The 16,301-nt window shown below is 35.4% G+C and overlaps 1 protein-coding gene across 18 annotated transcripts in view; it reads left to right on the forward strand.

Moving 5' to 3' along the window:
- The window catches only part of EML1 (EMAP like 1), a 110,708-nt gene that overhangs the window by 77,617 nt on the left and 16,790 nt on the right, over positions 1 to 16,301 (forward strand). For 11 of the 18 annotated variants that reach the window (XM_015865509.3, XM_085550555.1, XM_085550558.1 and 8 more), the window contains 7 exons: positions 2,551 to 2,579; positions 3,951 to 3,977; positions 7,122 to 7,251; positions 10,827 to 10,976; positions 12,014 to 12,083; positions 13,647 to 13,757; positions 16,033 to 16,128. In XM_015865509.3, coding sequence (XP_015720995.1) covers positions 2,551 to 2,579; positions 3,951 to 3,977; positions 7,122 to 7,251; positions 10,827 to 10,976; positions 12,014 to 12,083; positions 13,647 to 13,757; positions 16,033 to 16,128 — 613 coding nt within the window. The remainder of the gene's footprint in view (positions 1 to 2,550; positions 2,580 to 3,950; positions 3,978 to 7,121; positions 7,252 to 10,826; positions 10,977 to 12,013; positions 12,084 to 13,646; positions 13,758 to 16,032; positions 16,129 to 16,301) is intronic. The other 7 variants (XM_085550559.1, XM_085550556.1, XM_085550548.1 and 4 more) reach the window with 1 other exon arrangement.

Consider the following 16,301-nt stretch of genomic DNA (forward strand, 5'->3'; position numbering starts at 1 on the left):
TCGAAATTTTACCAAGATACTTTAAAATTTTTCATACTCTTGTAACAGAATTCAGATATTTACATAATTCAGCAGATATTTAATCGGGTCACAAGGGATTCAATTCAGTCACCATAGATTAGAAATCACTTAATTTGGGTTTGGGGAGGTGCTCCCATAAACAAGTGAAGCAATATGTAAATAATGTATGAAATACATTATTTAAATGAAATTTCCTAAGGAACTAATTGAGAGACCATGTTAGATAGCATTAGGTGGAGCTAGCGTGGCTGATGCTGCTGTTAGAGCAATAATTGTGTGGTTAGAGAGTTTTCCCAGGAGATAAAAGGCCTGATTTCTTATATCACATGGAGCCTGCAGATGTTCAGAGCCACAGCTCTTACCTTATTGAAGAAAGTCTTTATCCTATGGAATAATCTAGGTAAAGTCTTCCTAAAGTCTTCCTCATAATTTCTGCTGAAGGCAGGAAACTGTGCAGAACATAGAGCAAGAGTCATGGGACTAGATTCACGCTCACTTCTCTTCTATATGCCAGGAGCTAAAGCTGTCCTCCTAAAGCTAACTATGTGTGTGTAAGAATAAAGAAGAGAGCATTACTTATCTACTCGCTGTCTTTTCATTTCTTGTGTAATATCTGGTCTCTAGATGAGGCTTAAAGCAGAATGCATGACAGAAATCTAAGAAGGCAATTGTGAAATTACTGTTTTTCAACATACTTGTATGTACAATTGTAGCCATTATGCAAAGCCATGTTGCTTTAGAAAGATATTTTAAGAAGCTTTAATAATAAAGGATGAGGAAGTGACTGTAGCCTGAGGTGTCCCAGTTCACTATCACTCTGAGCAAGAGGTAAGTCCTTGTTAAGTTTTAGGTAAGTAGGAAATGATTCAAGATCACGGAAAAAAGGAGCAGTCAAAGTTCTGTGTCTGGTTAGGATTTTTATAATTAGAAGGTACACATGGTTTGCTTTATTACTGTAATGAATCAGCTATTCGCATTAGCTTGAATAAGACAGCATGGACAATTCAGATCTGGGAGGTCTTGTCTCTAGAAATGTAGCATTTCTGACAAATGCTGCATCCCATAAACAGCTTATTTTCTATAAATGTCTTCATTCATAAGAAAACAATTTAATCTTGGTGCTAAAAATGGTAATGCATCATGGTATTTATTTAGATTGGCTCTGTGGGCAAGATCGGTGCAAGAATTTTGTTGCATGATTAATATCCAGGCTGGTATTATGAGAATCTGCTGTACCAGGTGGGACCCATAGAATTATTTTGTTGGTTGGTTCAATCATTAGAAAAATATATTATTTTCAATACAGCAGATTCAAATCAAAGGAAAAAGAATAATACTCAAATTGCTTGTTGTGGCTTCAGTTTCATTTGTAGTGAAAGGGAATCTTTCATGCTTAGAAAAAATCCTGCAAGCAGTTTTTAGATTTCTCTTTATCTGCCTGTGCAGTTCTGGATCTGATGTGGATATTGCATTTCAAAGCTCTGTGGATACTTCATCCTTTTCATGCATCTCTCCACTGAAGTTGTGGAGTTCTCGACTCTTTTGGGATCACTCGGAGCTATGCTGTAGTAACCTGATGTTTCAATAAATGTACTGAGTACGATGAATATAGGGCTGGGAAAAAGATAACTACTTAGTATGGCTTAATGACCCTTCTGTTTCATCAGAAACAGCTCCCTCAAGATTGATTACATAGTGGTGAATGATTAAAAAAGCCCAAAACAACTGTTATTTCTTGAGAAAGATTTCTTCTTTCTGACCAGCGTAGCAGGGTAGTACTACCCAGAGAGCGACTCTTCTGTCTGTTCCTTATCCACATGTATTTATGTATTTTTCCCTCACTTTTTCCCAGATAGTTTTCTCAAGTCAAAATGGCAAGTGGATTTCACTTGTCTTTCATGTACTGCACAGGGAAAGAAGGTGCTTTAATAATGATGGACATGTGTTTTCCTGGGTTTCACTGAATACCGTAGTTCATCAGGAACCATTTGGGCAGTTCCATCTTTTGTGTAAAATCTTTAGGAAAGCACCATTCAAATTTTATTTTGCTCCTTAAATTCAGAGAGAGCAAAACCATGAAGCAAATACCTACATATACCGTAGCTCCCTCCAGATATTCAGAGATATTGTATTTAAGAATATATTCCTAAATCTTAATGATATCTGTAGGTCTTCCTAGGATACCTAATTTCATTGACTGCAAACCAAAACTTGACGCAATTCCATGTTCTCCTACAACTGATGCTGCAGGAGGGAAGGATCTGGTAGTAGTAAAAGATCTATGTTTGTAAGAATGCAAAGAGAACTCAGTGTTTAAAAAAAGAAGTGTTAATATTTGTCATTAAGGAACCATCATGAATATTGTTTGTAATTTTGTCTGCCTTGAGATTTAAAGTGTAAATAATTGAATTCTATCTATTTCTATTCTATAGAAATATATATATTTAATTTTATATCGCATCAACAGCCTTATGTGTGGATACTTTGTGTGAGCTTTTTAAAATAGGTATTTCTTCGTTATTTTCACAGCAAACCTAAGGAGCCAATGTTCAGTGCAGGTAGGAACTTCTAACATTTTTAAACATTTAAAAAATGTGATAACAATAGATTTTATCTGTGAATGTTCAGGAACTGGTGTTGGGACTCTAAGCGCAATGCTTATAGGCTATACTGATAGTATACATAGCTATAGCTTTTAAAAGAAAACCTGAGCAGTTTGCTCAACTTTTTGTTGTCCCAGTAGGTTTATTTTAGTTAGACTTCTTTGTAAGAAGATGAAGAAGCAAAAGCCACGTCTTCTTACCTCATATATATCTTCCCTTTGGGGCAATATTAAAGTTTTGTAAATTGAAGGTATTACTACATTCCAGTTATGACACATTAATCTAGTTATTAGCTGTACTTGATTACTCCCTTTAAAGAATTCCATATCTATCCCAATGCTTTGTAATACAGTTTGTCAGATTACAAATAAAGAAGGTGTATTGAAGCTGTGGTTTTGGAGATCTATCTTGAATTCAAGAGTCATTTTTTTTTCTCGTGTATTATTTTCATTACGTGATTTCAAAAGCAAACTGGCCTTTTAGTGCAAGTGCTGGTCCTTGTCCTTGATGAAGATAAGAAACTGAATTCTACACCTAAGTAAATTTTGTTCTGAAAAAACACAGATTTAAAACAAATCCTTCATTACAATAGAATAAGGAAGACAGAAAATGGCTCATTTATCAATTTTATCATATTCTTGTTGTTTATATTTCTTTAACAGTATCTTACATTAAGCTGAACAAGAAAATCCCTAGTTTACCAAATGGATTGATCAGCATCCAACAAAGCTCTTAAGCAGTTCTTCAAGATTTAGAGTGTAACTGGTTCTGAATCTAGGAATATATAGAATTGAGAATTTAAATACATTGTGACAGTACAACCACAATCAACATTTCTTTCTTGAAAATAGTTGTTTCAGCAAAAGAAGTCTTAAGAATTCACACAGAATTTGCAGTTTTTGCATAACATTTATTGCATAGTGCCAGAGAATAAATGGTGTCTGGAATAGTTGTTCTTGTAGCACTTCCCCAGTAGATAAATGTTGGTAATTAAGCATGTTATACAGCTTCTACTCCCCTTACCTGGGTAAATTCTTACTGAAAGTTCTAAGAAAGTTGTACTTGATATTTTAGTTACTTTTAGCATGTAGTTGCATAATATAGCTTAAATAATTTTGAAAGATAAGGGAGTGAACAGTAATGCTAGGTGGTTTGTCTGTAATGATCCCACCTGCTGAACAGCATATGGTTCAGGTTTTGTCAGGAAGCGAGCTAGCTTCCAGCAGAGTTGCCCCTGGACAGCCTGTAGAGCAGGTGTATAGTGAGGCTGTTATACTGGAACACATCTTTATCTAGCCCTTCTGTCTCTGTCTCTGTAACCACAAGGGAAGCGCCGTGTGACACACTGCAAAGGTAGGCTGCACTTCCAAAACCTCATAGCTCTCGAAGCAAAATGGTGCCAGCGTGATAAAAGCTCTATGTATAAACTGCATTTTTTTTTTTCTACTTGCATGTGTTTTGCAATGCTAAAACTTTTCTGGTTCTTTTGAGTAGAACAAAAATATTATACAGTCTATTATACTATCTACTGAATTATAACCTGCAGTTTCACTGTAAAAATAGAAATGGGTTATAATTGAATCATGGATTTTTCAGGAGAATTTGGAATAGAAAAAAAATATGTTGAGAGAGCTATATGGCAACGTGGATGTTCACTGTGTTTGAAATGGTGTTTTGCACTTCTACTGAAATTCATATAGATTTGCCCCTTTGGCTGTTTTGCTGGTAGTCTAACACAACGATAGAAGCCTTGGTTTTTTCCCTTTGCTATTTCATACTGAGTAGAATTTAGAGTTATATATTTCTGAACGCTAAATAAGCAGATTTAGGCCTACAACTAATTTCTCAGTGCTTTTTGCTCAATGTCATAACGTAGAGTTATATTTGTTAAACATGCCATATTGTTTTTTAAAGTTGCAGCTAAGTTGCAGTGTAAATATGTACATTTTTGACGCATGTTTATGTCTGTGATATAATCACAGATCTGTCTTGCTTTTAGAGATAGCTTATTCCTAACAGTTTTTCCACTAATCAGCATCTTTCAGCTTTGCAACAAATGTACAATTTCATTTTAAAAATGTTTATTCTCAAGGTGAAGTCTTTTAAAGGGTTTCTACTTCTGTGTAGTCGTACAGTTTTATGTAATCAGTAGTGATCATCTTTGCTGATCTTACTAGCATTCACGTCTCCTAATTTCAATTCAGTGGTTATTAACTTTGAGAGTTATTTTCAACAACAGTTTTAAATTCTCAGCATTGCGGATGTGAAAGATACATTTGTTTAGAAGTTTTGCCACTGATATGTCTTTATAGTTTGTCTGTCTTTACTGCTATTTTTTGCATATAGAACTGTGCTGTCTTAAAGATTTAGTTAAGAAAAATAGAAGGGGACTATGTAGATGATATACTTGTATTACTAACAAAAATCAATGCACGTAGAATTAATAGTACCAGAACTTCCAAATAAATGTTTAGTTCTTTGCCTTACCTAGTCATCCTAAATTCCTATTTACAGTTAGAGAGAGAGGCATACTAAAGACATATATACTTTGGCCTTGGATGCATGCTTTAAAGTGTGATTAATTCCTGTAAAAGTACCTGCTTCTTCCTATTTACTTTAGAAAGGAGCTTCGATTGACTAGGTCAAATGTCGGTAATTCCACCGTAGGTACCTAAATGCAAGTTTTGTGAGTCCCGTGTTTTTTAAAGTGAGAAAAGCAGCTTAGTGAATTAAACTATCATCCATTCACAGCCTTCGATAAGCACAGTCCAGACTTACCACTGCTGAAAATCTATTAAATTTCACTGCACCAGCATCACTAGCATCGGCTTGTGTTTGAAGCTCATTAAATAGATACTGCATGCGCATACAAATAGTGCTGAAATGCTCTGCTATTTAATGCTCTACCCTCTTTATTTTCCCATACAGATCGATCAGAGTAGGTTTTTAATATCAATTCCAGTATTCTGGCACTTTTTAACAGGCTTCTTGAACTCCAGCCATCTGTCACTCTTGTTATTCTCTTGTTTTGGTGTTTTGTTTGTTTGTTTTTAGTATTGTTGTTTTGTTCTCATTATATTGCATTGTTTTCATTATGTCTGTGAATTCTATATGTTAGGGGATTTTAGAGCCCTAGCTATAACTTTACTGTGATCTCTCCCAGATGAATCAGTCTAAAGGCAAAATACACATGTATGTAGGTAATACAACGTAACTATTATGTTTTTTTGTTCAACCTATAATTTTTATTCATTTAATCAGAATTTCTGATGTATGCATTTCCAATTAAAATAAAGCCTTAATTTTCTAATTAGAACATGGTAGTATACTTGTAATGATACCTAGCAATTCGTAGCATAATTTTAAGACTCCTAAATTGTTAATTTTTTTCTATTTACATGATTTTGTTACTTTTGCCCTTCCATTTCCTCTGTGCCCACGATTATTCTGTCTAGTAACTCTACAGATGTCACTGACTCCAAAACTGCTTGATTCGCATGAGAACAAGGCTGAATTCCTTGATCTGCCGATGGAGCAGCAAGAGCCAGCACGTTCTGAATGTGGACAAACTTCACCAGAAGTTCACAGGACGCCCACTTTGGCCTTGCCAGTTCCCAAAAGTCCTAGTCAGACCTTCATGGCATTTGCCAGATCTCCTAGTTTTATAAGCCCCATGAAGTCCCCAAGTCAGTACTTCCAGATCTGTTATTAATCCCTGCTTCTCCTCCCCCCAAAAATATTTCTTCTGAATTCAACAGATTATTTTTAGTATTTTCTTTTAGAAATGTTTACTTCTGTCAGCCAGTTCAGTTTTTGTAGCTTCTTTCCTCTGTGTCATTCTCCTTTCTATAATGTGCTGTCAATGTTGTCGTTCCTTCTCAATGTTTAGTGATTCTTAAAACGCATTTCTTTTTTTGCATGTACATCAGCATGATTCCTCTTACTAACTGTTCGTGTTCCTTACTTCAAATGTATCTCTAACACTGTATCAAGTGTAAAGCATAACTTTACACTGATATGCAAAGAATGCGACTGAGTGTTGGAAAATACTTTAGATGCTGATGCTCCACTGTAAATATTGATAAAAAATAAAATCACTTTTAAGTGGCATTTCTGTGTTAATTGTAATCTTTGATGTTTTCCCCTTTCAAACATTTTAAAAATGTAATATGTAACATTCTTTGTTACAAAAAAAACCCCCAACATTTTAATTGTAGCCCTTTAATTGTTTCAGTTCTTCATGACATTGTTTAATTCTAATTCTTTTCAAAATATTTAGAAGAAAGAGGGACTTACTTAAATATGTATCTGTGTAGTGAGCGTGATTTAGGGGAAAAGAAAGCTGCTTATCTTATACATTTGTGATTGCATGTCATTCTGTAATTGTTAACACACCAAACTGTTAAGTAGGAAGGGATTGAGGAGCACTGGAGTTCTCTGCTGACTTTTGTTTTTTTTTTTTTTGGTGTAACTCTAACCGTTTCTGACCTTTTGTAGAGGAAGGATATGTAAAAATGTTTCTTCGTGGACGTCCTGTTACCATGTACATGCCCAAAGAGCAAGTGGAATCCTACAATTTGGAAGCAAAAGTAGAACTACCAGCCAAGAGGCTTAAACTGGAATGGGTGTATCCTTTCTGTGTTGGAGAACTACTTGAAGTCAATGATTTCTTTATGACGTGTTTTAAATAAATTTTAGAGCTGAAGTATAGCAAATTTAAGATCTTCTTTAATGAGGTATGCTTCATTAGTGAAGTGCAAGGTGACATTCCATTCAAATAGGTGCTCATTTCTCAAGGCCTGCTGTTCCGCACTCGGTGAATTACAGGGTGGCAGCTGAAGATTTTGCTTAAACATTGCCTGAAGGTTGAGTTTGAAGCATGCTAATTAGCTGAAGATTAAGCTAGGCATATTGTAAGAGTGTAGCGAACTGTGATTATTAATTATAGTACTCATAAAACAACCTAAGGTGGGTTTTTTTTACTGACTCACAGCAATAATTTATCATTTTGAACTGTGTTTTATAAAAAGTGCCATTGATTACAGCAACTTCCTGCAAGGACAACTTCAGTTTTTGAGTAAGACTAGAACTGAAAAGCATATTGCAATTGATATGTGCCACCATTTAGATTTCAGCTGTGTTCAAGCAGCATAAATGTCAAATGACCAGAATTTTCTACAGATAACTAAAAGTGGACATGATTATGAAGTTCTATCTTGGAAAGAAACCCATAGCATTTCATCAAGTAGAGAAATTGTCACGTTTCAGTTTTATTACTAATAAGTCTATCCTTTGAAAAATGAAATTTGTGTATAAATAATAGGTGATTTATGGTAAAATATAAACACAAACGTCTGTTTGCAGTATCCACTACATTTAGAGAGATTAAGCCTTCATAAGGACCTCTATTTTAAGAAAAGACTTTTTTTGGTCCTGAGCACTGCCAATAGGATGTTGCTTTGTCTTCATGAAAAAGAAGAAAAGCTGCAAATATTCTTTTTCTAAGTTGTATAAATAGAACTCCATGTGGTTTCAGATTGCACACAGGATTTCCAAGAGTCCCATTGTATTCGCTAGAGATTAATGACAGATTTAGTAACCATTCTTGTTACTCCTAATGCAGCTGAGCTTTTGTGGGTTCTACCCCACTCTGCTGGAACTGCATAGATAATACAGACAGAAATAACTGAGGGTCAATTAAAAAATCAGAAATATCTGGGCACCACAGCTTAATAAAATAGTTGATAATAGAGTGATAAATAATTCTTGCAGTATTCTGCCATTGTACATATATCACAAAACAACCAAATGATGTCTTTTTAGGTTTGCGCAGTCACCCTCCCCTTAAGGAAGGGGCAAAAGAATTATATAAGGAGTTATAAGATGCTTTCTGAAATAAACAAATCCCACAAAAACCAAAATCAGAATAGATTGCCATTAACACTGCGTACAGGGAAGTTGATGCTAATATTACAGACCTAAAAATGATAATTAGAGTCATGATTTCAGTCTCATTAGTTTCTCATCTAAGCTTACTTAAATGACTATTTCCTAGATGGGCTATTATTTTTGTTTTCATTGTTTGGTTATTCATATGTCCTCCCAGCTGTGTATCTGTATATCCAAAATAATCGCATATTAATGTTTAGTATTAATAGGAAAGGTATTAATTAATGAAGTGCCCCAAATAACCCTAAGTGATTACTTAGGGTTTCACAAAAATTTTGTGCTGTTTTTTTCCAGGAGTTTTTCTTTGCAGTTAAATCAAATAATGCCATCCAAGCGTCAAAGTTATGTCAGTGACCAGGTGTCTTCAGGGCTCAAAGAGGAATAGATTAGTGAGTAGAAATAATGCTCAATTTAGAGATTGTATGGAGCAAAGATAGATTCCTGCTCATGTTTTAAGATAATTGGAGGAGGACGCTAAAAAGGGGGAAAAAAAACAACAACCCCACAACCAACCACTGATTCAGATTATACGATACAGTCAGATATGAAGAAATAGAAATGCTGAATGATAAAGCAAGGGAAGGCTGGAGCAGAGGTGGCAGTGCCAAGCAGGACATAGGCACTGGGTGCATCACAGAGAGAGGGCCGTGATCTGCAGAGATCGTTTGAGAGCAGCTCATTTAGTAAGCGGGAGGTCTGAAACAAAGACTGCAGGCCAAGAGAAAAGGAAAGGTCAAGATAACATTCGCTGAAGTGCCAGTTCACCAAATCAAAGTTGACGGCAACAAATCTGAGTGTGGGAAATTGTGAGGAGATCAACCCCGGGAGTTTAAATCTTAGGAATAAAGACGGCTAGAAAGAGACTGAATATTTGAATGCAGCATTGTTCCCAACAGGAAGAATGGTAAAGAAAGGAGATTTTCCCTCAAGCATGCAATCTTTTGCATGTAGCAGGCACAGAGATTTCTTCCTCGTGAAGGTCCAACTGAGTGATGCCCTGTGATCTAGAGAAGTAACTTATCTTTACAAACGTATTAGGAATTGATAATAAATGCTTCATAACTTAAAAGTATTTGTTGCTTTCATTTCTTCAGATTTAAATATCTCCAATTTAAAGGAACTTTGGCTGAAAAATGCTGATTTGGGAATTTAAAGTTGTATTTTTGAATGTTTTTTAATGTATTTTTAATGTTTGTGCATGCAGGGCTATTACATATATTAAAATAATAATAAAACAAAGCAGCAGCCAGCTGTTATTTAAATGTTTGTTTTAGGGGTAAAATAACTGTAGTCCTTAAATATTGTATTCCTATGCTAATATGGATCTTTTACTTTGGCTGTGTTGTCACTGTTTATGGAGGGGACACTGCACAAATATATTTATAGTATCAGGTAATGGGGGTTTCAGCAGTACCTTTCTATATATCCATCATAGCCAGATTCTCCATAATGACTGAATTAAAATGCTCTTCTGTTTTGCCAGGATTCTGCTAATATTGTTCCTCTCTTTTACCATAAAAAGGGAAAGCCAAAATAGTTGTAGTCCCTAATGACTCTTCATAAATATAAAAGTACACAATTTGACTGAATTCGCATTCAGTCTAAATGAGATTATTTTTGGGTTAATTCCAATTAGTTTATTGAATTAATTTTATATTAGTGTTGATATGATGAGCATCAGAATCTGGGCTGCTGCCTTTTAAATGCTACAAAAATAAATCAATGTATGATGTAACTATTCTATGGTTTGGTGGTTTTTTTTGTTTTTTTTTTTAATCCATCTGGTTGGTAATGACCAGAATAATGAAATCAATCAACCTGAACAAAGGATAATGCAGTCCCTCCTAATGCAATGCAGGGACATGTACTGAATGGCTTACCAGTGTTTCCATCAAGTTCAAGTTTTTAATTTGTCAAGCTGCATGAATGGTAAATACACTTGGACAGCGTTAGAATTGCAATATTGCCTTAGTCTATTATTTAGAAAATTTTGGAGGATACTGAAGGAGTGCTATGGCTATAAAATGCTGTCATTGTCTCTTCTACTCTGTTGCTTTTGGTGTGATATGTAGCTTTTCAGGCACTCAAGCAATGAAAATGCTTTGGCTCTCGCAACTGTTTTGGAGGTTTTGAACTGATAATGCTGTGCTCAAGCGAGGAGGTGCTGACTATCAGGAATTTTGTTTCATTTTTCCTTATTTTTAACATTCTTAATTCATAAATGATGTTATCACAGCTTGACAAACACTCTAGCTATGGATATCGGGGTCGGGACTGTCGCAGTAACCTGTATCTTCTTCCAACGGGTGAAACTGTATATTTCATCGCCTCAGTGGTTGTGTTATTCAATGTTGAAGAACAACTTCAGAGACATTACACTGGTCATAATGATGACGTGAAGTGGTGAGTTACACTTCAGATTTTTTTTTTTCCTCTCTTAAAACACTTGTTGTCAATGAATCTCTAAAATAAACCTAAGAATCAAATCTGACTGCATTGTGAGTGTGTTTCATAAAACTGAATTATTTATATAATCTAGTATTTTTATGAGGAGATTTTAACTTGGACTGTTCCATCTCATTTCTTCAAATTTCTCTAACTCTTCAGAAATTTCAAAGCTTCCTGCTTTATGAGGAAGAGGATTCAACTGAGAACAGTTCTCGGTTATAAAGTTGGACGGTTTATTGTCACTTACTTATTGCTCAGGGTATTTCATGTCTAGATCTGTATGCAGAGCCGCTGCAGTGAAAAAAGAATGAAGATGAAAGTTTAGATGAAAGTGGACTCTGCTCTGCCCTTTAGGCTGTACTTTAATACAGAAATGTGGACTTCTTTTTCTTAGAGACTTTAACATTGAGTATAGTGTTAACAATTCTAATTTTAGAAATCACATAATCTGGTTCTTAATTTCAGCATTACTATTTATCAGTTACTACAGGACATTTTTCTTTTTCCTTTTCCCTAACCTTTTGAAGAATCCCATAAGCTGCTGAATATCTGGTCAACACATTCTGATAAGCAGTTTGTCACATGTTTGAGTAAGTGTTTGTTCTGTATGACTGTCTTTAGAATGTGCTTACCTTAGTGACCAGATCTCTACAACATATCATGAGATAACTTGAAGTCAAATAAGTGACTCAAGCAGCAAACTCTGTGTATTCGGCAAGCATTTAAATCTAGGTGAGATGAATCTCAGCATAAGGCTGGTGCTTGTTTAGCGTGTTCTTTGAGGCATTAGAGCTTAGGTTACTTCATAAGATTTTTGAACAAAAAGCATGGAAATAATTTAGCCAGTTCTGGTTTTGCGCTTTTAAAATGTTGATATGTATGAAATTTTTGTCTAAGTAAATAAGACTATTCACTGCAGGCTCTAGTAAAAGTTTGATTTAATGTATAATAAATAGCTTTAAGTTTCTTGTCTGTTTTTCTTCCTTTTTTAGCCTGGCTGTCCATCCTGACAGGATCACTATAGCAACAGGTCAAGTTGCAGGTACATCCAAGGATGGAAAAGTGAGTAACCTCTTTATTGACATACCACTGTGTTTATTTCACAAGCTGAGAAGATACATGCTATATTCTATTCAGGTTGCATTTAAGTTGGTTTTAAATTATGGAGTTGAACACAATTAAAACTTAATCTGAGAGTGCCTCTTGGACAATATCAAATTTATTCCGTTCCATTATCAAGATTAGTCAGTGGTTTCTGGTTCCATTACTTATACAGAGCAAAGGAAATTTGGGAGTTGGTCTCCTAACAAGATGGGGAAAGGATGCAAGGGAAACATGAGAATGAAGACAGAAGTGGGGAAAAGGAGAGAAGCAGAGATTTAATTGTACATTATAGCACTTAATTCCTGACCACAACTACCAAGACAAAGTATAAAAAAGGGCATCAAGAAAAAAAATATTTTCTTATGATTGTCTGTACTGTGAAGCTCATTTGTATGCTAAGAATTTATTAAATTTATTTCTTGTACTTGCTTCTAAGACAAAATGAGAGAATGAATACAAACAGAAGTAGGAAAAGGATGAATAAAATGTTTCTTGATGTGTTATGCGGCTGATTCATAGAACAGCAACTTTTCTAACAAGAAGAATTGTAAGAGAAGTTTAAAAAAAGAAATTATATTTATAATGGGGATTTAAGTAATTGAGAAGAACATTACCCAGCTGCACATTATGATATTCAAATATAATATTCTTCTACTCACTGCCTTAATTTCTGTTGTGCATTGGATAAATCTGGTATTTCTGTCTTTAAGCTTCATAGATGTTTATGTTCATTACTGTATTTGTGAAATAAAATCTAAAATGTTGCTGCATATGGATAATCCTATGTAAAAGACATTTCTATAACAGGTGCTCTTTTTTGAGGGGTGGGAATAATTTTACCATCTACTTACCGAGACTGGTTGTTGCTCTTTCCTCCTTCCTCTGATGTTGCAATAAAAGTTATTTTATTTGAAAGAACATGGGGAAAAGAAAATGCAGAATTAAATATTTTTCTGTAAGCGGAGGGGAAAAAAAGATTTTCTGTTACATTGTTAGTTTTAAGATAAAACTTATTCAGCATGTGCTTCCAGCGGTTGCCCTCTAGTGGCTTTGAGATGCATTTTCTTCTTGTCCTTGTGCATGCATCGGGGCTCCCTTTGTGTTGATGATCTTTAAGGTTCTTCCCATCCTAAGCCATTCTGTGGTATGGACCACAATTATTTTGTTTGTTGCAGTATAAACTGATGATTCTGGACCTGCCAGTAGGTCCTGTGTTGCAATGCAATGAACAGTTTTCCCCTTATAGACGCTGAATATTTTTCATTAACTTCTGTGATTTAGCAAAGATGGATGAGATTTGACACCCTGTACACTCTGAATGGTCAGTCCCAGATATTGGCTCTGGGCATAGTAATGAGCAAGTGATTTATAATGTACGTGGTCAGATTTAGTGAAGTTCCAGTAGCTTTTGTAACTTAACTTGTGTTAAAATGCTTTTTGGATGTGCTCACATTTTATTTTTAATCCTGTTGTTTTTGTCCAAAATTGTTTCAACAGTTATGTCTGTGTCTATTTTTACAGCAATTACCACCACACGTACGTGTTTGGGATTCTGTAACTCTGAACACACTGCATGTCATTGGAATGGGTTTCTTTGACCGAGCTGTCACTTGCATTGCTTTTTCTAAATCTGTGAGTAAAATAATAGTCATATTGAGAATGCTTGCCTAATGTGTCTACAAAGCCTTGCAAATTTAGCTTCCTTAAGAAAACCAATGTCTAAACTTCCTTTAATTTCTTTTCTTAAGTTGCTTCTTTAGAAGGAAGAAAGCTTACAGTCTAGTTGTTTCCAGCAATTTCTGCCATTATTAAAGTTAGCAGTATTTCAACAGTCCCTGAGGTCTACCTTGTGCATACCCCTAACATGGAATTAATTTCTTCAGGGACAGACATTTGTAGAAGTACTTCTTTTTCTGTAATCATCTCATTGAGATTCTCCCTCTGTTAAATAAAATTAAGTTACTTTTTTAGTGGATTTTTTTTTCCTCATTCAAGAAAGACTAACAAAAGACCTTTATAATGGCCTGTATCTCAGATTACTGTGAACTTAAAAGAGGGAGTACCATGGGAGAGGCAAAATCTTTCACTTGAAAGCAGCAAAGGCATATGGTAAAAGGCTTTAAAGAGTTGGGATCCTGTGGTTAGCCTCATGGCAACATGCTTTAAATTCTAGTTCTTCAAGATAGAAATATATGATGTAGGTGGCACCTGTAAGTCCTGTATGAGAACATGGCCTTGTGAAGTCACACAGAAGTTTAGAAAAGTGTATATATTGTGCAATTGCCTTGATGGCAATTTTTAAACAAGAGAGGATTAAACACAGGGGGGTTGGAACTACATGATCCTTGAGGTCCCTTCCAACCCGGGTCATTCTGTGATTCTGTGATGTATCCCACAGGCAAAATGTACCTCAGTGAAAGTTTCCACAAGTACATGGAACTTATTGGTGACACTATTTTATGGGAAGTGTGGAGTAAACTGGGAGAGCTGATTAGCTATGATGGAGAAAGAATGCAGATCAAGATCAGCTTTGGAGGATAACGTTTGCTTCATAGCAGAGTATTGCTATTGGCAGACGTCACGAGAAAGTGAAAGTTTAATGTGTTTATGCTGTGATTTTACAGTCATAGCTAAGCTTGTTTCAAGCATCACTTCCCATTTTATAGCAGTGTTGCTTTTCTCATTTCAGACAGCCCTGTCTTCAGGCTGCTAATTCCTGTCTGTCTCCTTTTAGTTTGTGTTGGCACAATTATTTTTGTAGCTGTGTCTGAGATATGTACACGGGACCTAATCCATCACAAAAACAACCAAGCAAACTTTTATATAACAAAATGAAACAGTTTGTTTCATTGGTTTTTTTCTTTCTTTTTCCTCCAAAACTGACCTGTTCCCTAGACAGGCTTGCGCTATGATAGTCCAAACTTTTGTGCTGGCAGCAATAAGTGGCTGTGCTATGGGTGGCAGATACAAGACTGTCAGAATTGCTGCCAAAGGAATGCTTGTGTAACCTTAGGCTTGTTCTGTTCAGCAAGCTCAGGTGCAGTCAAAGCCAAGGTGGTTAATACCAGCAACTATGTAATAAATATTCATGCCTTATGGCTTTCTGTCCCACACAAATATTACTTATTTGTTCTACCACAGACAAAAAACTAGGAATTAACCCCTCAAGATAAGAAAAAATAGTCTAAATACTGCCTCTCTGTATAGCTGCCACATGGAGAAAGATGGCAGTGGTTATACAGCTGTTGCTAGTGAGACCTGTGATGTCGTAATCTCCCCTCAGCTCACGTTGAGTGTCAGTTGGATCTTCATCAAGTCATTAAGAAAACTGGGTGTGGAGAAGATCTGGCTAATCTGGTGCATGAAGAACAGCTAAACAAATTAGGGTCATTAAGATTAGAAAAGCTGACAGAAGATACAACTGTGAAAAAGATATCTATCAGAAATGAGTCATTTATTTTCTTGTTTGTTCCCTAATTTTTATCCATTATTCCTATATAATGAGTAAAATTGTTCCCTGTATCCACAGCAGATCTGACAAGTAATTGACCAAGAAACAAAATCAGTATAATCATCAGGAAAAGCCTTCTTAAAGGTGCAGATGTTGATGCGTAGTTTGCCTTGGGAAGATCTGTCACTGAATATTTAAAAAGAGACACCTATCTCATTCCTCACAAAGTCTGATTTTTCAGCAATTTGCGAGCGTTCCGCTTCTAGATTCCTTTTAACTTTATTTTTCAAACATTCAGTGAATAATTACATTTCAGGAAGTTCTCTAGGATAATTAGAACTGCAACAAGCTGGTAAATGAATCGTTTTCATCTACATTTATTTGTTTTGAATGCTTTCCTATATATTTCTAATGTTTATTGGTCACTAAGTTAATGTTTTCCGTGTTTTGCATCAGAATGGGGGAAGCAGCCTTTGCTCGGTGGATGACTCAAATGACCACGTGCTTTCTGTGTGGGACTGGCAGAAGGAAGAAAAGCTGGCGGATGTGAAGGTGTTGCTATAAGATATTTTGTATTGCATTCTTCCACGTAGATCAGAGTACTTTCTTTTGTCATGAAATGTCTTTTATAAAGAACATATTGTGCCTTTTTAGCACTTTCCATTTTATAAAATCAAGGTACATGAGGGAAGGGAATGTTTGATTTTTGCTGTTGATTACCCTAA

This window comes from Coturnix japonica, chromosome 5 (genome assembly GCF_054131305.1).
Source record: "Coturnix japonica strain WE chromosome 5, WE-NBRP24, whole genome shotgun sequence".
Classification (NCBI taxonomy): Eukaryota; Metazoa; Chordata; class Aves; order Galliformes; family Phasianidae; genus Coturnix; species Coturnix japonica.